At 42.1% G+C, this 26694-nt stretch overlaps 3 protein-coding genes across 4 annotated transcripts in view; 1 reads left to right on the top strand and 2 right to left on the bottom strand.

Moving 5' to 3' along the window:
• Positions 1 to 7473, bottom strand: part of LOC118413562 — a 9035-nt gene extending 1562 nt beyond the window's left edge. The window contains exons 1-6 of the mRNA XM_035817086.1: positions 7030 to 7473; positions 4333 to 4799; positions 2033 to 3331; positions 1453 to 1676; positions 915 to 1093; positions 7 to 425 (exon numbers count right to left, since the gene is read on the bottom strand). Of these exons, the coding sequence (XP_035672979.1) occupies positions 7 to 425; positions 915 to 1093; positions 1453 to 1676; positions 2033 to 3331; positions 4333 to 4677 (2466 nt within the window). The 5' untranslated portion in view covers positions 4678 to 4799; positions 7030 to 7473. The remainder of the gene's footprint in view (positions 1 to 6; positions 426 to 914; positions 1094 to 1452; positions 1677 to 2032; positions 3332 to 4332; positions 4800 to 7029) is intronic.
• A 476-nt stretch (positions 7474 to 7949) lies between these two features.
• LOC118413902 lies at positions 7950 to 26486 on the bottom strand. Of its 2 annotated transcripts, none has more exons than XM_035817531.1 (8): positions 26110 to 26486; positions 13498 to 13906; positions 12760 to 13239; positions 12284 to 12436; positions 11930 to 12094; positions 11373 to 11596; positions 10662 to 10834; positions 7950 to 10309 (listed from the first exon to the last, which is right to left on the bottom strand). In XM_035817531.1, the coding sequence occupies exons 2-8, from the start codon at positions 13822 to 13824 to the stop codon at positions 8382 to 8384; spliced, it is 3450 nt and encodes a 1149-aa protein (XP_035673424.1). In that variant the 5' UTR covers positions 13825 to 13906; positions 26110 to 26486; the 3' UTR covers positions 7950 to 8381. The 2 variants fall into 2 exon arrangements, with proteins under 2 accessions (XP_035673424.1, XP_035673423.1); XM_035817530.1 differs by lacking the exon at positions 26110 to 26486 and adding an exon at positions 15133 to 15874.
• LOC118413561 lies at positions 20810 to 26123 on the top strand. Its single transcript, XM_035817085.1, has 9 exons — positions 20810 to 20926; positions 21141 to 21268; positions 21790 to 21946; positions 22062 to 22156; positions 22383 to 23676; positions 24011 to 24210; positions 24491 to 24603; positions 24905 to 24993; positions 25421 to 26123. Exons 1-9 carry the CDS (start codon positions 20852 to 20854, stop codon positions 25499 to 25501), a joined length of 2232 nt encoding a protein of 743 aa, XP_035672978.1. The 5' UTR covers positions 20810 to 20851; the 3' UTR covers positions 25502 to 26123.
• Positions 26487 to 26694: the final 208 nt, after the last annotated feature.

Below are 26694 nucleotides of genomic sequence, written 5' to 3'. Positions count from 1 at the left end.
GTAAGCGCCCGATTTTGGTACATCAATGAGAAAGTTTTCATTGCTGTCGCATGTCTCTTGTATCACATACCGGTTCAGACTGATGCCATCTACTTCAGTTCCTCCCTCCTTTGTCTTCAGCTGATAGACAATTCTAAACTCCTTGCGTTTTTCCTTGGAGAATCCAACGCTCAGCTCCACAAAGTCCCCTGCAGGGATGACCACAACCGCACGATGGCTCTTTAGTTCAAGTCCGAGGCGGTGAAACATGGGCCAGCGTCTGACACGCGACTGGAACTGGGTGATCGTCAGGTACTTTTCTAGGAGCTGCCACTCGGGACAGTCCGGGAAGTGGGTGTCAATCAGGTCCTCGGGGTCGGTGAGGAAGTAGAATTCTTCGTACTTGTAGACGTCATTGACGTTCTCTATTGCCTCGCCATTCTCTTCTAAGACAGGAAAACAAAACGTTGGATGATGTTATGGATTATGTCTCCACATATGTACCAGATACGGAACATGGAAGTATTGATTACGGGTATTCGTTCTCAAACAAAACTTGAGTTCGAAAACCTCATACCACCATGAAATATTCAGAGCTCTTGTAAATTTTACACATTACATTGACATGATTTATGCATGGTGATGTTCATCATTGACTAACGTACACAAGAACAAAATTCGCATCATTTATCATGGATTATGCAAATCAGTTCTACATTTGCATATTGGTGTCTCTTTAGGTTCCACTTATCATAAATTACATGTGTTATAGTTATGAATAACAATGATATTACACAATTTTCTCAATAATTATGCAAATTATGTCCTCATTTGCAGTATTCTAATATACATACACACAAACACACATAAACGCTATAGAAAATATAACCACAGAGTGACATACCAGCAATGCGAAATACGGACAAATCACGTACCTATGGCCCTGACTCCTCGCGCCGCCCAGTGACAGTCCACCAGCCGCCACTCCCCGTCCACCATCACGGCGTTCCACGTCCCGCGGTGCTGCTTACGGTGGGCGTGGAAATCATGGTCCGGCAGGCAGTCCTCACCCTTCTTGTACCCTTTGATCACATGGCACTTCAGACCCGCAGCACTGGGAGATAAGGAAAGTGTGCTTAGAATATCCATCAGTAATTACTTTCAATGTATCATCTAGTGAAGTTATGTATGAGTTTGAGTTAACTACATGTACATTTACCACATTCTAAAACACACAAACAATCAAAAGCTCGAATACTTTGAACATGATGATTAATTTTTTTACATAACAACAACTTTGCATTCGCATGTATAACCATTTCTGACGACGCAATTCCTTGAAGTCATAGATCGCCATCACTATGATACAAACTGTCGTGATGTTGATTGCATCAAGCCTTATTTGATAAGTTAAAGTAGATATCTGTAATGGAACATTTGCTTGTTTTGTCAATACAGTGTTACAATACATACCAGCAGAGCTGTTCAAACAGCTTGGCGCAGGTGCCTTTACCCTCCTTGATGGCCTTGAGGTTACCGAGGGGGGAGTCTTCAACTACGTCATCGCCGAACGTCATATCCTGTAGATTCTGCGCAGTGACCCAGTGGAAGAGCATGCGCACTTTCTCCAGGTCGGAGAGGTCGTCGGAGAGGAGGACCTTCACGTGTGATGCGAAGGTGTCAGCTGCTTTCGGGGGCTGTGGAAAGGCAAATTCACGATTCTTATTTCATGTAAACCAAATTTTACACTTTCTATCACCGGTGAGTGCTAAAATACACGTATGACAAGACGTCTAAAGGACATTCTATTCTGTCATGGACAATAATTGGATACCGCCAATGCAGGGTCATGACACAGTGTTCCCCCTCATCATGCAATAGTGATCTATAGTAGCGGGACATGAGATGACTCAACAGATCGTGACATCGTTGTATAACATGTCACCAACACTTATTGTTAAAAGCCTACCTAACCACTGTATGGGGTCAAAGGTCAATTATTACAGAGAGATGCTTGACAGGATCTGTATGAATAGATCAAAGTTTATCTTACCTCAAGTGCGTGGTACACGGCATGTACTTCTATGTGCTTGAACAGTGAGATCTGCTCTTTGCCCAGCACCGCTGCTCTTTTCCTTTGTGGAACGTTTGGGTCTGGTATTTTCCCCTCAATCGTTTCGTTGGACAGATTCTGCTCCTTTACATCCCCGTTGCTTGAGCGCCCCTCTGCATTATTTTGAAGTTCATCCGTGTGTTTTCGAATTTCTCTCCGTTCCTCTAGCTTTTTCTTCAAGTCAAAGCCGCAGAGCAGTTGAATCATTTTTCTTTGTTTACCCGTTGCATTATCAAGTATCTGATCTGTAACAGCTCTCTGCGTTTGTCCCTCACTGTCTTCATGATCAGTCACGATAACTTCGGGAAGACTTTTTGCATCTATGGCATTGTTTTTGTTCAAGTTCACATTTTCGTCTGTTGTATTATTTGTGATTTCATTAGAGACGACGGTTTCTGAGCATTCTGAATTACCCGTCAATTCCGAGAGGTTCTTCCCTGGCACCGGTACATTTTGCTCATCGTGTGCGCTTGCCGTGGCCGCAGGCTGGACGCTGTTTACAACCTTCACAACATTTTTCGCTAAAGAGACGCTGTTTATACCAACAACCCCATTTTGTTCTGCCCCAGCTTGGTCATTTTGTAAAACGCTTGTAGGGTCCACGGCCTGTACTACAATGTTAACTGCCACGCTGAAGTTATCCCCTACATGGATCTTTTTCAGAGTATCCCCGTTTTGTAGAAGAAGTTCCACTGGTCCTGTAGGCGAGGAATTGTTGTTGTTCTCTTGAGCAGATGCGTTTTTCTCCGGCGGATTGTTATCGGCATTGTCACTTCTGTCAGGTACCGGACCATTTCCACTTGGTGCGTTCACCTGCTGGGCAGCATTCTGTGTTGTCTGAGATTCCTCAGCCTTTGCAGCCACCACCGTTGCGTCATTTGTTCCTGAGACGGTACTGTTGGTTACTGTCTCGGTATTGTTGACCTTTGAATCCCGTATCAGCTCATCGCTGGTTATAACAGTGTCCTTGGCACCCAGTGAGAACATTTTTGTCGGGCTAACGTCGGTACTGTTCTTTCCATTTTGTCCCCCTGTTTCACCATGGTGGTTCCCTGACTGTGTGCCTACGATACTGGTGATTCCCACCTTTTCTGCACCGTTACTGTAGCCATACCCGTCCGCCTCGTCCATAGAGCTCAGGTCGTCATCGCTGGAGTCGAAGGTTTCGTCTGGGATGACGATGAGAGTCTCTGTGCCGTTCGCGACGACGGGTTTACCCTGACTCCCTGTCGCCGTTGCCTATAACGTAATAAGCAGGCAACAGAAACGTTAAGAACAGACTATCTTTATATAGTATTACCTTGATATGCCAGAATAGATCTCACCGATAAAGGACGTTCTTTTTTTGTCTCCTTCCGGCAGGCTTCTTGAGTGACGGTTTTTATTTTTGGGAGCTCTGATTCGCGATTTTCAACATAAAGGTTCTCTAGATCTGTGCCGGAGAGCGAAATTTAACCGCACACAGAATCCGACAGGCTCCCTCTCCTGGCTAAGAGAACTGTGTTGAGAATCGTGAATCAGCGCTCCAAAAAAATAAATTCTGCCACTCCAGAAGTCTGCCAAGGAGGCTAATTTCTTTTACATTTGGATGTTGTGTTGTCTTCCGATCATTGTCGGATCCAATTTTGGTCGCTGTACGGTCACTCAGCGATCGCCGTCGTGTGGGAAGGGGTTGTACCATGGCCAATATGAATAGTGTCAATGTAAGTCATATCAGTTTGGCTTTACACGTTTCCTCTTTTGTTCGTCGGCTGTTCGTGTTTCTACATACCTGGCAAAAAGGTTCTTGTTGACTATTCGAGACGGATATAAACAAAAGACCACGTTTCAGAAACAGCTGTCACACACTTTCCTTACTATAAACAATGCCAAACGCTGATGGCAAAATATATTTGCCACCGACACACATCACTGGAGAACGCAAGAAAAATATTGATACTGGAAACAAATGTATTCAACATCATGCCGGAGACATCTAAAGTATGTTTGAGACGTTGAAAATAAGTGGTGAAAGAAGTGGAAATACATTATTTAAAGTCGATAACCTAAGTTGTTAAAAGTTTTTAGAAAATACCCTAGGCAGGACAGATCATGGATAAAAATAATGCAGTTCAAGTAGCCATTTTGGACTAATTAGAGCAGAACAACATAACATTTAACGTTACACAACGGGTGACTACTTATGTCATTGGCTACCGGACGTAGAACTACACGTTAAAAAGAAGAAAAAATACAGATACCTCTTGACTTGACCCGCCAGCTTTGCGTTCGCTGGATATCTGAGGTAGCGGTGGGTGATACAGAGGCAGCACTGTATTCCTCTGAGTCGTCCCATCATTAACTCCAGCATGTTTGATAGAAGGCAAGACGTTTGCGGGCTGTAGAGTTTTTCTCGCGTCGGCCTCGATGGCGTTAAGGTCAGGCCCGCGGCCTAGAGGGCGTAGTTGGCGGCGAGGAGTCTTGGCATTCCCGCTGGAGGCTTCAATGGCTTCCTTGTCTTTTTGTCGAGCAACGAAACTTCTGTCTGTCTGAGTACCAATCGTTGTACCATGGGGAGCCGCAGCGGTGGATCCACCGCAACCCATCTTGGTGGCTGTTTTGCGCGTGGATGAGCGCAGCAGTACACGTTATGTTCGCTACTTTAGGATGCGTTCACAGGGCATGAACTGTCCAATCACAAGGCAGCGGTCACATGGGGTCATCCATCCTGTAAATATAAGAGGCCGAAATTGGACGTAAGTCTCTTGACATGGCGCTTGAGAGAGGTACATAATAACTGACGAGGACTAGCCACCATTCTGGCATAACAAAACCTTCAAATTCCATGTACGTGCAACAAGTGTACGTGACTTATCCAGTTTGTTTGGGCTTACCCGGCGTACATATCTGCATGCAAATGTCAAACATTGTTCTGCATACTAAGAGTACTCTCCGATATCTCTAGCTTGAGACCATATGAAAAATCTTAGCAGTCATTTTCACACCTTGATTATAAGAAAAAGCAGAAGTTCATACCAAGTCAACAAGATACAGTTAAAATGCCGATATTGTCAGCTTTTATAATGGAACACGTGTATCGTAATATGTGCTTTTGTACAGGCGTTCTTCTGTAGTTGTGTAAGGAAATGATTTACAAGAACGTCTGGTATAATATCTAATAAAAAGAGAGTGCAGATAACGTATCATTTAGAACGTCATGCGTTTGTACCAGGACTATTCACGTTTTTGTCAATACTAACAGTCAATGTAAACCGGGGCACTTGAAAGCTCAGGCACCACTTAGAAGGACAGCTCCATGCCCAGCACCACTCTCTGATAATTTGTTTTGTCCAAACCTTGAAAATATTTTGCTCTGGTGCTAAGATGAGTGATGTAGGCCCTTGTCCCCATGGGTTCGGGTTTCGTGTGCTCTGTAAACAATTTATTCACGACAAATGTCCTTGATTTGAAAAGCAACAAAAATCAATGATACGCTGACACGACGAAGTACTTGGTGTCACCTTCTTGCAATTGTTCGCATTCTTCCACGACCGTATGGTTAACAACGGAAAGGGGAACCTTCTATTTCATTATTTTGTTCTACTAACACGGCATCTAATCCGTGGGTTCCTTTTACAGACCATGTTGTTTGTGATAATTGACGTTAGCCAAGTTCTTCTTGGACAAATAGCAGTGGCCAAAATATTCCATATGATATGTTTTGATAGCATTTGAAATTAATGAAATAGAATAAATTTCTAAATATACTTGTAGATGATGGATAATTCCGCAAAATATTTCTGTAGAACACACCTAGACTTGGTGTGTTATTCTCCCACGCTATCAGGTAACAGGGGGTATAACCTTTGTTGTGAAAGTAAACATGGCAGGAAATTATATGTCACATAATTCTCCATGGGTGTTAGCCACATGTTCAGAAGTGTTGGTAGCCTAAAGATTGGTGCCAAGTGTAATCTTATATTTCTAGATCTACTGCTGATAGTCGTAACAAGTTTTATACAGTACCGATAACTTATGTTTCAAAAGCATTGCCATATCCGATCATATTGACATTCTGTCGGCTACGTACACAACTTTTTGCACTGATTACAAAGAACATGTTTCATACATATCTGAGTTAACAGAAAATGTCATCTTTGTTCCAATCTATGATAAAAGCACCGTTAGCTGATAAGATAAACACATAATAGCTCGTTCATATTTCACTGTGTAGTCAAGCTTCATACCAAGTGTACTGTACACTTACCACACATAGTGGCAAATTTTGAAGTGCCTTTCTGGTTTTCTGGTTCAAAGCATAGTCACATAATGTACAACATTCAAGTGCAATGTCAATGAAACTATGATCATACAACAAGTGGCGTTGTGGTCGTATTTGTATTGCAGTGTCAACATCCCTGTCTAAACATAATTCTCATACAGCCTCACCACGGCATCTCGTTCAGTGATGTTCCTGAAGCCTATATCTTCACAAATGAACGATTCAGCCATGGTGACGACTTGTTGTACAGAATACAGTTAAAAATGCCCTAGAAGACCACACACTGGACCGATAAAATCTGATCTATATGGACAGGTAGCTACAATGCCTGTGTTAATGGGTACCTGTCATGTTATTGTTGTATCTTGTATATGTGTTGTTCTTGAATTAGTAACTATCAAAGTCATTCAGGCTAACATATTCATGTGTATGCCTGCAATGTTGGTATATAAATAATTAAATTTAAAATTTGATTTTGTATGAAAAAAATTACCTACCTTAGGGACTTCCAAAACCCATTTATTTGGTCACATTAGCCAAGTGATCCTTATGTACATTATGATGTAGAGGTGGTGACTATAATATTTCAACTTTTGACTCAAATGTTTTTCTATATTCGCGTATAATCAGACGCATGTCATTGTTACGCACATGTCAACTTTTTCTGAAGTCTTACCTTTGAAAATCGTCACGTCATAGATGTTTCAAGTGCCGACGTAGAAGCTCTATCCGCAGCATGAGGTACGAAAGTTCCCTGCTCCATATGTTGAATCTCCAGCACGACAGTTTCAGCGACGTGTGTGCGTCCATCCCCCGGGTGACTACATTTGATAGCGCGCCGCGGAGCTGTTAGGGAAACGTAATCCTGTTGTTGCCAAACAGCCGGTAAACAATACGTGCCAATCAATACGCGAAACAAAGGCAAAGGACGAGTGGTTCAGTGGCGGCAATCAATATGGCGTACAGTGTTTCACTTGAAGGCACCCTGAACGCAGCATGGGGGGACCATAATGTTAGTTTACAGAGATTCTGGATTTTCATTTTGCTGGAAACAATAGCGTCATCAAAATTCGACTCACGGGTAATTGAACTGAAGACATGTTCGCATGTTTATTGGGTAAATAAGTTTAGGATTATGTGTCAACTAGGCATGTCGTAAGTTCACATTTGGGGGCCGTATACACGTACATCTGTTATCAGGATATTGCACATTGCAATGCGTTAGCTAAACAGCTACTTGCAGCGAAACATGAATTAATCGACTTTTTAAAAATATTTCATTTCTACCTTTAATACTACAATACAGTACTACGGAACATAATATAATGTCAGACGGTACATCCAGTAATCGGTATCTTATAGCTTATGATTTTTATCTACGATAGTCGAAGTTTTTCCTACAACACACGCACTATTACAGGCAGTAAGATATATCACGTATTGTAGTCTTTGTTAAGGCTACATATGTTTTGTTGTAAATGAACTATAGTATTCGGTTTATTTCAAATGTTATTGGATAAGGTAGAAATAGGCTATTACGCTAAGTCAAAGAAGACAATAAACAATATTTCTCTGTTGTTTTTTTTTCAAATTCTTTAATCACCATGACAAGACACAAAAGAACATGCCAAAACGCACGAAAACGGTGCGATTGTAAGATAAACAATCAACAGGTGGTCTGTTAGGCCATAGAAATCGCAAGGTGTCGCTGTTTCACAATACATGTATACATGAAGATGCAGGGGTACAATCGACGTAAAATGTACATCTTGACTTGCAAATCATTTATTTTACAATATTCTAAATTCAAAACAATATTCAAAATGATTACAGAGGGTATTGTTGATAAATAAAAACAAATGTACAAGTTGTTGTTTTAGTCTAATGGTTTTGCAGATGAAATAACGCCGGTACTTCATAAATTCAGATTCACATAAATACATTTTCACACCTATTATGACTTGTTTAAACAGTATATTTCTTGGGAATACATTTCCAGCAGTTCTCTTCTGACTGCACGTGTCCTCCTCAGTCTGCGACGGTGAAACCCAACAGACCAGCGAATTTCTGCGAACCTTCCTCATAATTTGCCAGAATAGTCACCGATTTCTCCGCCTTTCCGATGGCATACTTCGCCTCCCAAGTGTTTCCTTCGATCTTGTTCATCGCCTGCACGGAATCCCCTTTCACAGCAACCTGGAACGCATGCGGAACATCCACCTTGAAGTTGACTACCTGATCACGTGATAATACCCCGGATGTTGGCTCATGCAGACGACATCCCGGTCCCCATTTGGCACCTACGATTTTGGGAAACGGTGTCGCGTCCGTTAGGGGTTTCGTACATTCTACAAAGAAATTTGCAACCAAGGGAACACCCTCTGTCGAAGATGCTATGTCTTGTCCAAACATTTCAACCTTGTAGCTGCCTTCCTTCGGGAGACGAAGGCTGACTGTTCCATTTTCGTTGCCTAGTTCGTAGAAAATGTACTGATCCATGCTCTCACTTGTACCATCTTTGTGGAGTGACATACGGGTCCGCAACATGACAGGTTTGGACAAATCGAGGTCGATGATAACTTCCCCGGTGTCGCTTGTGATGTATGCAGTCTTAGGGGCTACCAATGAGAGACCAATGTCAGAGAACGGGGGAAGGATTGGCCCCCAGCTGGCGTCCCCAATAACTGGGAATGGCTGGACATTATCTTTTGGCTTGTCACACGTGATGAAGAAGTTCACCACGTTCTTTAGTTCCGTACCTGTCCCGGCGTACAACGCGAGACTGTACTCCCCGGCATGGGGAGGGCGGAACAACATGGATGTGCTGTTGTCCACCGTCTGTCTGAGGACGTACTGATCCAAACTTTCCTTACCGTCTTGCGCTCTAGACGATAAGATATGTTTGAAAGCTAATAGCTTTTCGTTGGTAAGCCTAACGTTCACATTGACCTCACCGTTTTCAGTCTTTAGGTGATAGTTGGCATTTTCTGTTTTGACAAGGCCGAGTTCCGAAAACTGAGGTTCTAACGGACCGAACTGATGATTGGCAGCTTGTGGGAACGGAACGACACCGTCTGGATCCTTCTCACACTCTATGACGTAGTAGCACAGTTGTGAGAATTTGCTTCCGTCTCCGTTTTTACCATATATTATCAGTCCGTAGGTTCCCTTCTCAGGTGCCCTGACCAGGAAGGTCACCTCATCGCTCTTCAACGCGTTAACCGCGAACCCTGCCAGCTCGGTCTCTTCGCACTTGACCTTGTACAGGTTCTGCCTAAAGTCGAGATTGCTAGGCCGCCTGAACTTGATCTCGACTTGTCCTGTGTCTGTTTTGATTACAGCCTCCTTGTGACTCAGCGGAGTCATCCCAGCTTTCACCACGTCCCTGCCAGGGCCCCACGCTATCGGACACTCGGGGAGCGGGGTACAGCTTTGCTTCGCGGACTCACAAACTACCATGTAGAGACAGACGTTAGAGGTCTCCGTGTGCTCCTGATCTCCCGTATCTTCCCCTCCGTATATCTCAATGAGATACCGCCCTTCTGTGGGTACTTGGACTGTGAAACTCTCGTGATCGTCCTTGGTCTCTTGCAAAACATACCGGTTCAGTTCGACTCCATCGACTGTGTCTTGTCTATCCTTTGTTTTGAGTCGATAGGAGAACCGAACTTTGGTGAAATCGTCTTTCGGGAAACCGACGCGTATTTCGGCCGTGCCGTCTTCCGTGTGAACTATCCCGGATTTGTGGCTGACCAGCGACGCGTGCAGCTTGTAGAACAGAGGCCAGCATTTGACGCCTGCCTCGAAGTCGGCGAGAGAGATGGGCTTGTCTAGTAGCTGCCACTCAGGCTGGTCGGGGAAGTGGGTGTCGATCAGCTGTTCAGGGTCAGTAAGGAAATAGAACTCTTCGTACTTGTACACGGTGGTCAGCTGGTCGATATCGACTTGGTCATCACCTATATAATGGAATTTACAGACATTATTGGAAAAGATGTGAAGTCATTGGCGCACCTCTTTAACTGTACATTGGACAAAGCTCAATGCTTATCATATTTATATATCTACATAGACTAAATGATGTATGTAATTCCCTTTTCAAATGTTGAGTTGTTTGCAAAGGATATGAAACATGTAAATTAGGTTGACAGGTTTTTATACTTTGATAATCTACTTGTATCACAAATAACGAACTACATTTTAATTGATATTAGGACAACAGTGACATCCTGAACCATGCAACTTTTGCACAAACAAATGATTTCAAAGAACTGTATATAACTTGAGTATTCCAAACCTACTAGTACCTACCAGTGACATGTCTGGAGCCCCAGTGACAGTCGATGAGGCGCCACTCCCCGTCCACCAACACGGCGTTCCACGTTCCGCGGTGTCGGTCTCCTGGGCCGTCAAAATGGTGGTCGGGGTTGTACCGCACACCCTTCATGTACCCGTGGACAGTCTTGGAGTGGAGTCCAGCAGCACTAACGATAAAAAAGGAAGAAAGAAAACGTAGTGAAACTGGGGTAAAAGACATGCGCTCAGGGTTTATTTCACGCGTTTTATATCAACATACATATCTACTATCCCTCAGCTAATCTGTCGTTAGCAACTATTTAAGCGTCTTATTTGTCTTTTTTGTACAGATTGGTAGCCTGACAGGTTTCAGTCGGGTATCCCTTCGGACCAAATCCCCTGTTCCCCAAGATGTATGAAAACTACATTGAAGCCGTGACCAGTAAATGTTAATGCCTGTTAGTAAGTATACGAGCCACATGCACATATAATTTTTTGTTGTTCATTAGTTGACGGTGGGAGACTCCTAATCTCCAAGCAGATCATGCAGTGGCATAAGATAGTATGATAAGCTGGGGAACGATCTCAGTTGGCAGAGGAGTTTCGTTGGCCACCGCAATGAAACTCCTCTGCCGGCTAAACTCCCTCTCAGCTTATGATACTATCTTATGCCACCGCAAGATCTGCTTGGAGATTAGGAGACTCCATCATTTTAGCTCTACCCACCTGCAAAGTCGTTCGAACAGCGTGGCGTACGTCTGCCTTTCTTCTTTAATGGCCTTCAGGTACCCAGCTGGGGAGTCGTCCTCTACGTCATCACCAAACGACATTTCGTTCAGGTTCTGCGCAGTGACCCAGTGGAAGATCATGCGCACTTTCTCCAGGTCAGAGAGGTCATGGATGAGGAGGACCTCCATCAGGGTCGCGAACGTGTCCGTCGTCTTGGGTTTCTGTCACCACAGGAAGCAAAAAAAAAAAAAAAAACGAAATGCGTCATATTTCATATTTCATTTACTTTGCATATGCATTGGCCTTTTGTCCCTGTCGTGCCAATACTCATTATCTCCTCCCTTGTGTCCCTTCTGTATGACCTTTTTTTCCAGATTAGGTCCTACTCCCAGTGCTTAATGCTGGAAAGAGACTTAATCGTGTGTCATGCCCAATTTTCTCTACAGTAAGCAAATGATTTATGAAATGTTAAAATAAATTAGTCAACATTTCTTATCTTACCTTGTCATAAAATACTTCTCACCGTTGTAGACAACATCATCGAAGCTTCTTACCACAAGAGCAAGTGACACAGCGTGGTCCTCCAAGTCCTTGAAGAGTGAGATGTCCTCCTTCTTGTACACGGACGCCTTCTTCGTCACGGGCATCTTCGGCATCAATGGAGCTGCTTCTTCCGCCTTCTTGATCTCCTCGTGTCTGTCGATTCCTTTTGGAACAGGCTGAAAAATTATGCTCATGGTAAGTAGGTGTTTTAGTCAGAACCGTAGCGTTCCAACCTGTTATTGTCTCCGAATTTGATTAAGTGTGTTCATCCAGTCTTATGTTCTAGCGTTAAGTATGCAATATATGAGAGTATTAATGTCTAACGCACAAACACGTTCATCCACAGTAGGCTCCAAAGAACTTACCTCTTCTGAGGGTATGACAACCTCTTCATGCTTTTCGTCCAAGTTCAGAGCGGTGTCGTCGGCGAATCTAACGGTTTTTCCCTCAGTATTACTCTTTGCCATTCCCTTCACGTCGGTCACCTGTGTTTGTTGGCCAAGGACCTGCTCTGGCATCTGCAAAATTATAATGTGCATGAAGATACAAGTTTTGATAACCTACGATACTTTTGAGTTACAAATGCATCTTAGTATACAATTAGGGGCTGTAAATATATAGCAATGCATGTTGATAAAATGTTCCATCTTGCATACAGCCATTGAGAAGCAAGTGTCTACAAGTAGCAGTTGTAAGTTAAGCTACAATTGTGAAGCAAAATGATAAATGTAACAATCTCAGAACCATGAATCAATGACTAAGATCAACTTTGCTGAAATATCCATAAATCCTCCACAGAGAAAACCAACGGAATATGATGTACTATTGACATCAGACTCACCGCTATTCCGTGCTTCTCCGCTAGCTCCTCCCTCGCCCTTTTCTCCTCTTGTCTGTTGACGTCTTCTTGCCTTTTCCTTTTTCGTGCTTCCAACTTTTCCTGCAGCGTTAACTGTTGTCTCTTTTTGGACATTTGTCGCTGCATGTCTATCTTCGCCTGTGTAGCTTTTGCTTCCTCTATTTGCCTCTCGACATCTTCCTGAAGAGTCCCAGCGGCTTCTTGTTGCGTATTGTTGGTTCCCGCGGTGTTTCTCGCCTCCTCCACCTCTCCTGTCTCGCCGTTCGCTTGAGACTGATCTCGCGAGGTTTCAGGTCTGACGGCGCCATGTTGGGCACCCTCCTTATCGGTATCGGCTGTTTCCCCGTCCCCCACATGGTTTTGGGATGATCCTGGCGTACTTTCCACAGCAACCGTTTCTTTCTTCCCCTTCATTAGATACTGGTTTAGCCCATCGAAGGAGTTAGCCTCTGACGCTGTAGCCTGGATGGGTGAAGAAGAACCGTTTTTTAGACTTGGTCAAATCGCAGACGTAACGTTATATACACTAACTGCATTTTAACAGAAGTTTTATTCACAGGTTCATGCCCGAAAGGCTAATTGCAAGTATGTGGATTTGGGAAACATACACGTAGACAGACATACAAGGGCAATAATAGACAGAATGTATGGATGATAATTACACATTTTAAAGATAAAATATATTTTCAAATTCAACCATAAAAGTCTTGACCAATTCACCTGTCTAGCGCGTTCATCCATCTCTTGATAGTTCTGATTCGCCGTGAGCTGGTCCTTAGACGTTGATGGAGGTTTGGGGGCCGGCAGAACTCCCTCCTGGTTCCCGCCATGCCCTGCCGTCTTGTGTTGCCCGTTGGCCGTGACCGGTAGTACGGTAGCGGTCGGTGGGGGTGCTCTCGTACCGGGACCGTGTGTCGCTCGGGCTTGGAAATACATCGTCCCAGGATCTGACTGTGACGGGACGTCCTCGAGGTTGCTGACGTCAGTCTGTGTCTCGATCGTCCTTGTGGCGACGGGCGCCATCTTTTTCGACGAGCCTGAGCCCATGATGCCTTGCACAAGAGTGGACAACACCAGCACCGTGTAGTGTAGAGCGATTGATGACCGGAAATATGGCAGTCTTCAACACCTACGTTGATAGAATAATCAGTGAAATTACAACTTCCCCCACATGTGTCTTTTTAGTTTACGTCAAAAGAATCTATGAACACAAATTTAAGCCATACATTAAAATCAACGCCAAAAGATAAGAGGTATCATCTTTATATTTCATCACTTCCAAGCCATGATGGCAACACAATTAAGCCCCTGTCTTATGTTCGTGTGTTGTAAAGGGAATTACAAAACTACATTGAAACAAATACTGACAACTAAATCATAAGAATGACAAAGTAATATGAGTACAAAATTTAACAAATTAAAAATCATGTAACACGTAAGAAGAATGACATTTATATACAAGTAAAGCAAACACTGGTAGGATGAAATAATTTTTACCCAATCTTTGGTTTCTTTTATGAATGATTGGACGTACTGTAAAGGCTTGGTGTTGTTTAAATCCAATAGGAATAAGGAACCTCCAAGCAGTATCATCTTTCGAGATAGTAGGTACAGTGAATGTATGAGGTACCTCTTTTGTCCCACCCCTTCCCCTTTGAGCAGGGCTTAATTGTTCTCTACAAGTCACCGTAATTTCCCGAGCCTACCCCTGTCTCCGCTGCCCCGTTACTAGAGCTGGTGTATTCTTATTCATGGGTTAAATATCGTGGTGACTACACTTAGATGAAGCTTTGATTTTCCTTTAGAAAAGGAGAAAGGAAACAGTCTGAATAGAATCACAGTATCGAAACGTCATCCTCTGCCCGATACGCTCATTCTGGTGTGGCTCTAATGGTTTACAGTTAAATCATACCTGTGAACAGGTTTCTAACTTCGTAAAGTTTCCACCTCAAGGGTCTTCAGCTATGTTTTATTCATGGGGTATATATCTACAAAACGACGTAGGCCCGTCAATGTGTGCAAACAGACTCATATGAAACATGATACACTTAACTGGGCTTAATCTGTGTCGGTGGAGACAGTCACTCCCCAAATACCCATTGGCGTACAACTCACAACTGGTAATGTAGTGTACGCAATGTCTTGCCATACATACATACACATACAATAACCTACAAGTTACAATTGCTGTTTGTGTCTATGTACTTCTTTATCAAAACGTACTTCGCCCCTACATTTTACGTAAACTTTGTTTGCATAGATAGAATATGCTGGAACATACCTCCCTTATATCAGGAACTCGTCAACTTAAACGGAATCTAGACTTTAACATGAGCAGGCGCTGTATATACTTACCGACTACGCGTACATTCTGATCGGCACGTTCACTTAGTCACGTTGCAGGGCCCGTGCTGTTCAGCAAACTTTGTACCATATCTTGACGTCGAGTGAGTCTTAAGGCCAAAGAAAGAATGTCCGTACCTGTGACCCAAGTGTCATGAAATAATATACTTCAGGACTGAAATAACACACCCCGTTACCATAAGCTCCGTACACAAATAGTTTCCAAACAGTGTTATCCAACCTGCTGCACATCAAAGGTACAAAAGACCGAGTCACGTGATTATACACCTTGTGGGGCGAACGGGCAGTTCCATTCTACTGTGTAGGGGTGCAGAATTTGTTATGTTAAAATGCATGTAGTCAGCAGATATTCTTCCACTACATATGTTGACAAACTAGGAGGTAGATACAATATCTAAAAGATAACGAAAACAAAAACCTAAGTACATGTAATTTCTAACTCTTCTCCACCCTCCCGAATGGAATCGTCCTGAGTGAAAGTACATTCATTAGCAATTCTGCGCACAATGTAAACGACACGGTGAGTGAGATTGACTGGCACTATTCATCCTGAGGTCATGTACACATAGTAACAGGTGTACACAATTACTCAGCGAAGCTCTGGTTACTCGGGACACAGAACTTCAGACGACAACACCTGTAGTCAATGCTCAGCATTTGTCGCCTGCTGCATACCTAACCCCGAGTAGTGTAACCTATAACCTTAAGGCCAGTTTTGTACGAAACTATTGTTACGATAGAAGGAGCTACTTAAGAAACGGATTGCAATGATCAGTATCACAAGAACTCCTTCTCTAGTTTAGACGTTTGGTGGGTTCTTAGCTATGCCCACGCACATGCACTAAATATTTAAACTTACAACATCTTATTCAACCGACAGTCTCTGTGTAATGTGCTAGCGTCTAGTGCTTCAAACGCTAGGCTAGGAATACCGGATTTAAAACCCCTTCACTGATAGAAAATGCTTATAGATATTTCATTTAAGATGTTACAGCGCTAACGGGTACGACAATCACACTTCCTACCGATCATAGATTAAATATACGTGTCTCGTGTGTCAAATATTTTCGAAGTCTCTGGAGAAAAACACGTCCATGTTATTTGACCAGCGCCAGTTTCTTTCTCGGAAATCAGGCTTTGCTTTCACTGAGGTTCACAGTTTCACAGCACCTTTCAGGTAGGGTTTGTTTTACGATACAAGCGTTGGCATAGAGGTCGTCTGAATAGGTACATTATGATAAACCTGTAAGGGACGGCATATTTACACGTTCTGGGGTGTCCATGGCAATGAAAGGCTCAGCGTACGCCTGTTGAGCTACACTCTGTCTGAAAACAGCCCCTGTGATAAAGTGTGCGTTTGGATCCGGAGGCTGATTTGAAAAATCTATAGGTAAGTAACGGGGTATATCATTCATTGATCGCACGGATTGAGACACTTTTTACCTATAGTTAGACCTAGATTTGTTCAGGAAACCAGCCGCTAAGCCTATGCTGAAACAGATGACAGTGTGCATATAGCTATCAGGGACTGATGTGCTAACTGTCATTTACAATGTCTATTTGAATTTACTTTGTCGTTTGTGAGGCAGATATTGGTCTGTCTGGTAGAAAGGAAAAGGGAAGAAGAAGTTCAGTGCCTTCTAGTTTCTGTGAAGGAGTACGATTTTTTGTCAACTGAAGGCGCACTTGAAACACAATATAACCTTACAATTGTTTTCTCAGACATGATTCATGAACAGACAGAACCGACTGTTCCCCTTCTTCAGGCACCATGTTATCTTATACCTTGTATTCTGCACAGGTCAAAGCACATTTTCCAAGACTGTGTTTATTAGATCTGTAACAAAGGACCTGGCATTATGTGATTGATCTATTTTTTCAGACAGAGGTTCGTGTGCTGCTTTATCTTTTGTGAACCCACGTACATTTTGTTTGAGCCTTTATTTATTCATGATAAGCAGGCCGCTTTTCATTGAGGTACGAGGGAGGTAGGGGTCAGGTAAAACATAACAGAGATACAGATTAAATCTGGTCCTAATAAATCTATCAGAATATATCATTACATGTATATCCATGGTACAAAAACATTGAGCCAAAACTTATAAGCACCTAATGATAATCTATACGTACGCATGCACGTAAATGAGCCGTAACGATGCTTAAAGTTTATAAAACTTTAAACGCAATTTAAATGAGCTTTAACTAACTTATTATTTTCAACATCTTTAAGCTGCTGAAAGCCAACTTTAAAAAAAAAACGAAAAATACGGATGTATCCGAACCTACATAAAGACCACGTAACGCCAGTCTTTACGTACTCGTATAAGAGGTGTATAGATTCGTAAAGAAGGAAAATACGTCAACGTTAAGATACACTTTAAGCTTGCTCAAATACCGTTTATCGTGCCGTGAAAGATTTAATAATAACAACACTATAAATTATACAGATCATTATGATTTTAGTATGCCATCAATACGTTTCGATACACATCACGTGGAGGCAAGCAAAGTCTTACTCAGTAGCTTGTGTGTTTTACACGCATTGCACCATAGAAATGCACTATATGTATATGATCACCAGAATCTGTACTCCTCGATATCTAACTTTTTTTTCGCCTTGATAGAGTTGTAGATGAACTCTTCGAAATCAATTGGCGTCTAAAAGACACAGGACGACAAAATTTAGTATAACTACTTACATGATGTTAGAAATTATTACCAGCATGTTATAATAGAAAAAAGTCAATCCCAATTAACCTGTTTAGAAATAGCCAACACAAGGAAAAATATGCCAAAAAATGTCAACTTATTATTTTCTTACCCATTGGTTATGTATTACAGGGCAACAGTACAACAGTAAACATTGCCCCTTTCCTTCGAAATGATTGACATTATTGGCTATGTCATTTAGATATAAGTGGACATCCCTGGGAACATTGTGGGCAGAATTTTACACCAGGTCAGACAGAAAGCTTAGAAAGCATTGAAGAATGGTAACGTTTGTTACAGTAATTTCTGTACAACAATTTGTAAGCAAGGTGGGATATATATATATATATATATACAAATGGCAGTAAAATGACCCTTTCTTGTTTCTTTAGAAAGCCAGAAAAACTATAAAGCGTCACAAAAACGACCATTTCTGGACTCATACGTGGATAATATTACCATGGAAACCATTGCACTCGTGGTGTTAACGTTTGTTACCGAATTTGGCGACAGGCATAAACCTCCTCACTCAGTCTCCAAGATCAGTGACAGTAGCGATCTAGCAATTTGTGCATCCAATGATTGTAGCATTGGCGAAACGCAATATTGATGGCAATGGCATACTAAAATCATAATGATCTGTATAAAGCGTTGTTGTTATTAAATGTTCAATTTGTGGTGCAGCAAATACTAGTTTTACAACAGGCTTGTGTACTTCTTGCTTAGTATGGTAGACAAATGGCTACTGATCGATACAGACAAAAGGAATTTGGGTTCAATCATCCTCGACCTTGTCACTACATGTCTCGAAGTGACTCTTTCAAGACTAATTATCACACAATTACAACTTTTCTTTTATCACACATTGAAATCAAAGGTAAGACCGATCACATTTAACCGTGGCTTTGTAATAGATTTTACAACCAGAAAATGCTATCAGACGCTAGTTTTCTAGCAACCGTGGAACGATCAAAACACGTCTTTCTTGGAACTGAGCTGTTTTCGCCCCCCCCCCCCAAAAAAAAAGCCTATTGAATGAAAAGTCAACATACTGGACAAAGGAACGTGAATAAACACTTACACCCGGTCCAATTATATCACTGTCTGCGTGTTTGCCACGCTCCTCAGTAGCCATAGTGACAAAATGTGATTACATATTCATCAGAAGGGAGAAACCAATTTCGTATGTCTTAGAGTCAAAAGTTATCATTAAAAGTTAGTAAATGAAATACTTTGAATAACGGACCAGGTAAGGGCAATCTGACACCTTTAAATGTATGAATGATCATAATAGAAGATGTACGACATATGTTTCACAATACATACTGAGTTCGAACGCTTTCTCCTCCCCTTGGATTTGGTCCGTTCCTTAAGCCTTGGACGTCTTATTATTGCAGAAATTCAAATCCGAGTATTAACGTTAATGATAAGCGGCAGACTCCATCATCAGAATAGTCCAGGCAGGTAAACAATCCGTACATCATTTTTTAATGTTTTTCTGATCGCATTCTTGTAGAAGTATCAAATAATGTGTAGTTAAAGGTTGATTCTAAATTTTGTCGCTATATTGAATATCCGGAACGCTAGAAGCAAATCACTTTCATTTTTGGAAGTTGAGAATAAGAGAACCATTTTCTGTTGCGTAGTAATATGGTCAACTTGTTATAGAATGTTACAGTGGCCGGAAAATTCACAGGAAATTACTCATCATCGTTGAACTTATTGCATGCCAGTAAAAAGGTGTACATGTAATGGCGTAGACCTAAGGCGCCCAGTGTTATGTGAGCCTGAACAAATAACCATCTTACTCCGATGACGCACAGCCTTTTTCTTGGGTTTGAATCCCGACACCTCCCTCTTTCTCCACCTCCTCGTTATTACCTCCATGAAAAATTGAGGTATAGTTTTCGGTGTGTCTGTGTATCTGTGTGTTTGTGTTTCCGGATATTTGTGTTCACCATATCTTTAAAAGCTCTGGATGGATTGTAATGATATTTCGTATGTAGGAAGGTGCTGGAAAGATGAAGGTCATAGACGATTTTGGGCCCCCCGGTGTGTAATCTTGGTACTACAGCAGAATCTCGATTTTTTGTATCTTTTGACCTGGACATGCTATGGTCTTGATTGTTTTTTTTTTTGGTGGCAGATACCTTGTGATGTAAGAAAGAAGTGATGAATGTTTGGGCCCCTAGCGGCTTGCCCCGAACTGCAGGGGCAATTTTGTCAAAATCTTCCAAGGAGCATGACAGAGTATGGTAATGATTGATTTCCATGATATTTAGCATGCGGGTATCTTTGGCAGAGATATAATACTCTGAATAATTCTACAAAAATTAAACTTCACAGAGAGATGCCAAATAGGTTTTTGAATACGTACACAGAGTTTTGGTGATGTCAGCGGTGTCCTTATTACGTAATGATTTTGTAAGTCGGGCTGCTGCATTAAGTGCATTCAGCCCATTCCCCGTGAAAACACGACCTGGATGGTGCTAGACTCCGCTCTCCTCACGTGAGACAAGAAGTACACACACTCACAATTTTATCGTCAAAAGAAAACTTAACTATCAGAGAATTCGATTCCTATTTCTGTTTACTTAAATTCATCACCATGTTCTGACGAGAGCAAAATTACATTAAATTTTAAAGCGCACCAATTGGGGCACACTGTCCAGCGTAGCACAAAATTGAAAGGTACACTCACAAAAATGTCAGAGTTTGCCGCTTGTAACGCGGTTGGTGAAGGGTTCATGAACCGTATCAATGTATTTCTTATCCAAGTATGTTATTTAGATGAATGTTTTAAAAAATCATTCATCAAAACTTGACCACTCTGTGACAGCTAGCGATGGAGCGCCGTGAGTTTGAGCATGTGAAAAAGCATGCCATGTTACGGCACCTCCCGTTACGTTTCAGTGTTGATAGAGGCAAAACGTAACTATTTCCCTAATTATTTTCCATCCGTTTGTAGCTGTCTAGCACATAAAACAAACGGAACACAGCCATGGCAGAAGCTGAAAATCAGGAGGATGAGACACAACTGAACTTGGCCTACTTTTACACCCTGGACAAAAAATTGGTACAACTTACTTTTGTCTTTATTATAAGCCTAATTAAGATAAGGTTCATTTGTTAACACATTGCATTGCATGGATTATCTGATTTTCTAATTGACATACTACATGCTTCTAAAGTGATGTTCTTGACACTTAAGTCTTTGTGTTGTTCTTGATAATGCAGCTGATCAGTTCGGTTTACTCTAAAATGTGACCTTCTTTCCTTTCACCGTGCAGCAACCCCCACGAATGAATGTCGTTTGGGAGCTGAGTTCCAAAGACCGAGACTTCGAAGCGGCATCCATGAGCAGAACGCCTTTGCGTTTCGTGGCGGTCATTGACGAGAGTGGCAGTATGAACAATAAGTAAGAACTTGCCACCTGTTTATGCTTGTGGCTCAAGTACTGTACATTCATAAATCTCTGTATTGCAATCTGATTTTAAACTCAAGCATTCGAATTGCTATGATCGTCATACATCCTTTTTAGATAAGTTTTATTGTACAGTGATTACAGTAGGTAACTCTTTTGCACAGAAAACTCCGGCCTTTATTGCTTTTGAATAAACGAAGATGAGACACCTAGCGCTTGCTACAAATATTTCCAGACATGTGTGAATTATTTTATCAGGTTGTGTCAGTCACGTTTGGGACTACATTCTCAATACTGCAGCAGCAACACCTATCTACAGTTTGAATTTTAACAGGTCAGTTTTGCCCCGGCGAGGTTGACAGACTGTTACCGAACCGTCGACTGCAACTTTCTGGCTGGGAAAAAATTGCTTGTTTATTTTAGGTAACTTTATCATTAATTTTCAATTTCGATCCTAACATATGATCTAATTTGATGTTGAAGACAAGACCGCGGTGTGCAATTTATTTTCACAGAGTGGGTGAGGATAACATGACGTTGATCCAAAGAATGAAGCTTTTTGCCGAGCTGATGGTTCAAAACCTGAAGGAGGATGACGAGATGGGGATCGTCACTTTCGCTACGGATGTTCAAGTAAAACTACCGATGACTCAGTTGAACGAGGATGGGAAGGTAAACGTAATAGCTATGACTTTCTTTTTTTGCATTTTATTATTATTATATTGTATTTCTTAGTTATTCTTTTTTGTTCTTCGTGACATCAGCAGCGATCATTTTCCTTTTAAAGGCTCAAGCTTTGGAGGCGATCAAGACCCTGCGCACCCGTGGAGCAACTAACCTGAGTGACGGTCTCCTCGCGGCATTAGAGATGTTTCAGTCAGGGTACATCTCCCTTTTAATATGAAGCATAGAGTATGCATCGTAAGTAGGCAGTACCAAAGTTTGCATGCTTTCTTAATACGTAAAGGGCTATGTACGTGACCTCACAAAGGTGGCCAAATTTGACATACCGCAGACAAGTTGAAATTGCAACAGAACAATGACATCATTTGACCATCGAAGATAAAAAATATTTATCTTATTTTCCAAATGTGCAATTTTACCATAGGGGGTCATTCCACAACGGAATAGTTCTCTTCACGGATGGGGCGGCAAACGAGGGCATACGAAATGCAGACCAATTGATAGAAGCGTTCAACGCGAAGAAAGCGTCCGTTTGTGGAGAGGCGTGTCTACCTATCTCAACATTCACAATTGGACAATACAGACCAGATCTCCTATACGAAGTTAGCCAGAAACTCGGCAGTGACGCGTTCTTCTGGCTCAGCGACGACAGCAATTTCGAGGCCGACATGATGATCCCCATCTTCCTCCGCGAGACGTGCCTCGTTTCCAACGTCCGTGTAACTCTGCACGCGCTCCACGGACTCACATTTGAGTTCAGGTCCATGGGCAGCCCCTTGATGACTGCTGAAACATCTCAGCTGGAGACCGGAACAGAAGCGAAGTACTTCATGCACGACATTTCGGAGGACATGAAAAAGCACATCCCGTGTGTCCTGAATCTGCCTGCCGACTGGGAAACGACTCTGCCGGGAAATGACGCCATGTCCGCCATCGTCACATACGTTGGAACCGACCACGTTGAGCGAGAGCTACACGCCCAAATACCGTTCTACCATGACACGGTGGAAGACCTGATCAGGGAAGAGGCAAGTGAGCGAGACACCAAGCAAAGCGATAACACCAAAGAAGGAAATGTTTCTATTCCAAATCGAAAAGCAGGACACACATCGCCCAGAAGCCAAGTTTCTGCCGTTAATGACAGAGAAGAAGTTAAATTTCCAATGAAAACCACTAACACACACAAAGATCCCTCGGTGAGCAAAGATACCATACATGTCGCCATACCAGACGCGTGCAGCTATATCATCGCACACACGTCAGATCTCCCACACCAGGAGTTAAACAAGGTCCAACGGGCAGAAATCGCCATCGTCACAACAATGCAAGAAGATAGTCGCGTCCTTACGGTGGACTCGATAAACAAAGCTGCCACCTGGGTGAGACAAGGGAAAGACAAGTCGTGGGTACCACATGCAACACACCATCTTCAGGAAGGAATTAACATCATCACCCAAAAGCAGGATGAAGTGAAGACTCTGGTGAGTGCAGAAGCCAGCCTCCAGGTGACTGCTTTCAACACGTCGATGAAGGATAACCTGGACTTTTGTGTATCCCTTCTGGAGCCGGAGAACTTTGACCCTAGTCACTGGGCACGAATGAAGGCGATGGCCTCGTCTCTAGCCAATGAGACGCCGACAGCGGGGGCAGTGTTCGGCAAGAACAGACAGCCTTTCGTCCCACCAAAACTGGCCACAAAGATCCAGAAAGTCACTGTCGTAAGTGCCGAACTTCACAGCCTACGAGATATAAAAAAAGCTTTACGAAATTTAAAGTGGTTAAAAAGGCTAGGGCCAATGCTACAGAGGATTGGGATATACATGTATAATGGTTTGAGAGATATCATATTTAAACAAATATCACAGGATTGCGGATACTGTACCATATTTGTTAATGTATGTGTGAGCTGGTTGCATGGCAAATACAATAAGACTTATAAACACTTTATCTTATAATTGGTGTCTGTGATATAAATTTGAATATGATGGGTTTTTTTGGCAATTGAAGCTTTTACTTTCTACAATCATTTTTCATAAATCTCGGTGCCTGTAGGAAGTCGCGAAGCAAAAGGGTCATGACGTTCCTGAGCCGGAGCCGGAGCCGGAGCCAGAGCCGGAGCCGGAACCACCACCGCCGCCGCCTGCCCCTGCACCAGTTGTCAAGCCGAAACCCAAGAACAAGCCGAAGTCCCCAGAAACAGTGAAGAGGCTGTATAGAGACGCCAAAAGTGCCAAGGCCGTGCGCATAGCCAAGTGAGTATTCTGAGGGAGCGACCATTTAAACAAAGTAGTATTGACTCTAAAAAAGCGTAAAATCCAGGTATAAAGTATTTGGGCTACCGAATTATGTTATTTAATATTTAATGTTGGTTTCTTGTATCGCAGGAATGAAAAATTCTAGGTAATATGTCTTACACTATACTAGGAGTACGTGTTCTCATCAGCTACTTACAAAAGGTGTAACATAAACTTCTTACAGAGATATGATTTGGATTTGCTTTTTGTATGAACTATCAATATCTATCTTATCCAGGCCGTTTAAGAATCAACAGTTCACCTTGTCTGAGAAACTCGTCGCGGGGAAGATAGCCAAAAACTCAACGGAAACCATCAAGGAACTTGTCATTAAACATGGGGGAACCCCCGGTTAGTTGCTTTTTTGTAAATTAACACAATGAACGTTGGTTGCTTTAAAGAAAAGTATGGTGAAAATGTTGTGTTAGGATACGTTAAAAAAACTTAATCAGCCAACATGTAGTACTCCACCCAACCTTGGATTTGGCCTTTTCTCCGAGTTTTCGCGAGAAAGATATGAAAGATTGTGAGTTTCAGGAGAATGGTTTGAGACATGCTGACATCTAGGTGTTCTAACATCTATATGATAAGTTCAGTTGAACTGCACAACGCCATTGACATCTTCTATATCATTGACATATTTCTTCGATAGTTCCTTTTGTACAGAATTCCGTTCTGGTCTGCACCAAGGCTGAGTACGATAAAAAGACTGGAAAAGTCAGGGACGCCATCGCCAACAAGGTAAGACTCAAACTTACACACAATCTCAAACTTCACTGCAATTCCTTACGACCCCTTTTCACTGGAGGGCGATAGCTTCGAGACCATTGAGCGACCAAAGTGGATTGGGTTACCCTTGATTTTATAATTATGATATAATACACGACACAACACAAAAGTATGATTTAAAAGACATAAAAAAGATACAAAAGTAAAAAAAGGAGGTCTTCATAAACCTACGCAGTTTATTGAGCGATCTGTTTAAGATTTGGTCACTCAGCGGTCGCAGCCATTAGGGAAAGGGTAAAAAGAGTAACATTAATGCAATGAGCTGTTGCTGAATTTTTGTTATTAATTCTATTCAATTGCGAGGGATGAGTATTGATATTTGTTATTTGCCGTGCGGGACCTAATTCTTTTCTTACGTCTTTATTCCCCATTTCTGTAGATCCCTATTGTGTTTGAAGAGTTCATTTACGACTCCATTAAGGCCAAGAAGATGTTGGACATCGAGGATTACATGTTTTAATTTGTGAGGCTAATCTAGCCGTGGAGTATCTTTTTTAACTTTGGAAATTGAGTTTTTATAAGAAATGCCAACAAGCCAGTTAAAGAAGCTCAGATGGGTAATTTTGCTGACAGAATTTCAGTTCTATTGATATTCAAGTATTTTGGTAGGGATTGAGAAGTGACTCTTTCAATTGTCTGTATTCTTATTTCACGTACAATTCTATTTCAACGTCCAAAAAAGACATAGAATTGCATCACTGATACCTCTATCACTAACTCCAATTCATAACCAGAAGTAAATTGTCAGAGACGGTGCCTGTCATCCCCTGCTGGTTTGAATGTGCTATATTGGTGTGCAGTGAATCATGTCGAACTAATCCCTAAGCCGTTTGTGACGTTTTGTTATCTGATGGGGAGGGGGGCACCTGTAAATAAGCCAGTGTTGTACTGTATTATCTTAGCCGTGCTAACATAAATGCAAGTCAGACAAAAATAATGGCTAGAATAGCCAATGAAGAATCCTTGATTCACATATTGGTAATGGTTAGCTGTTTGGGTAAGTCGTCAGGAAATAGTGGGATGCGTTTTCGTATCAAACACATAATGCAAAGAAAAGCACATACTTACCTTCTTTAAAATGTTGTCCAACGAGATGTACCTTAAATCAACCATATGGTGGGATCCGACACTGGAAATACTCATCATTTCCTCAGTAAAATTTGTAGTCAATAGGCGCTGATCTGACTGTACATTATAACTATACCACTGCGTATGGAACTACGAGAACAACCTTTCCCCTTTGGGAATAGAGTCTTAGGCTGCTGATGTTGCTAGGCGACAATCGCACTCATCCCTAGGGCTGTATCTGCCTAACAACAAAACGTCTGGAGACCTATTTCAATCAACAATAGTGACAAGCACTTTAAGAAAGAACATAGAAAGATGTTAGCGCCCTGAATGTTTGATACAAAAAATTGTATGTGTTTATGCATCATTTTGTTGATATACAGTCACTGTATTGGTTTAATGAACAGGTCCTGGATACTAATGTAGTGTCAATGAATGATGATCTCACTCCTTCGCCCTGGCATTTCTGTCATTCTTTTTAACAAAAGACACAGACGTCTAGCTCATCCGTGCACGCAACGTCTGACATATCGGACACATATCGACCGGGCATCAATTAGAAGTACTATTATATCGGAAGGGCCT

The sequence above is a fragment of the Branchiostoma floridae genome, chromosome 4 (genome assembly GCF_000003815.2).
Source record: "Branchiostoma floridae strain S238N-H82 chromosome 4, Bfl_VNyyK, whole genome shotgun sequence".
Classification (NCBI taxonomy): Eukaryota; Metazoa; Chordata; class Leptocardii; order Amphioxiformes; family Branchiostomatidae; genus Branchiostoma; species Branchiostoma floridae.
This window is presented reverse-complemented; position numbering and strand designations above follow the sequence as displayed.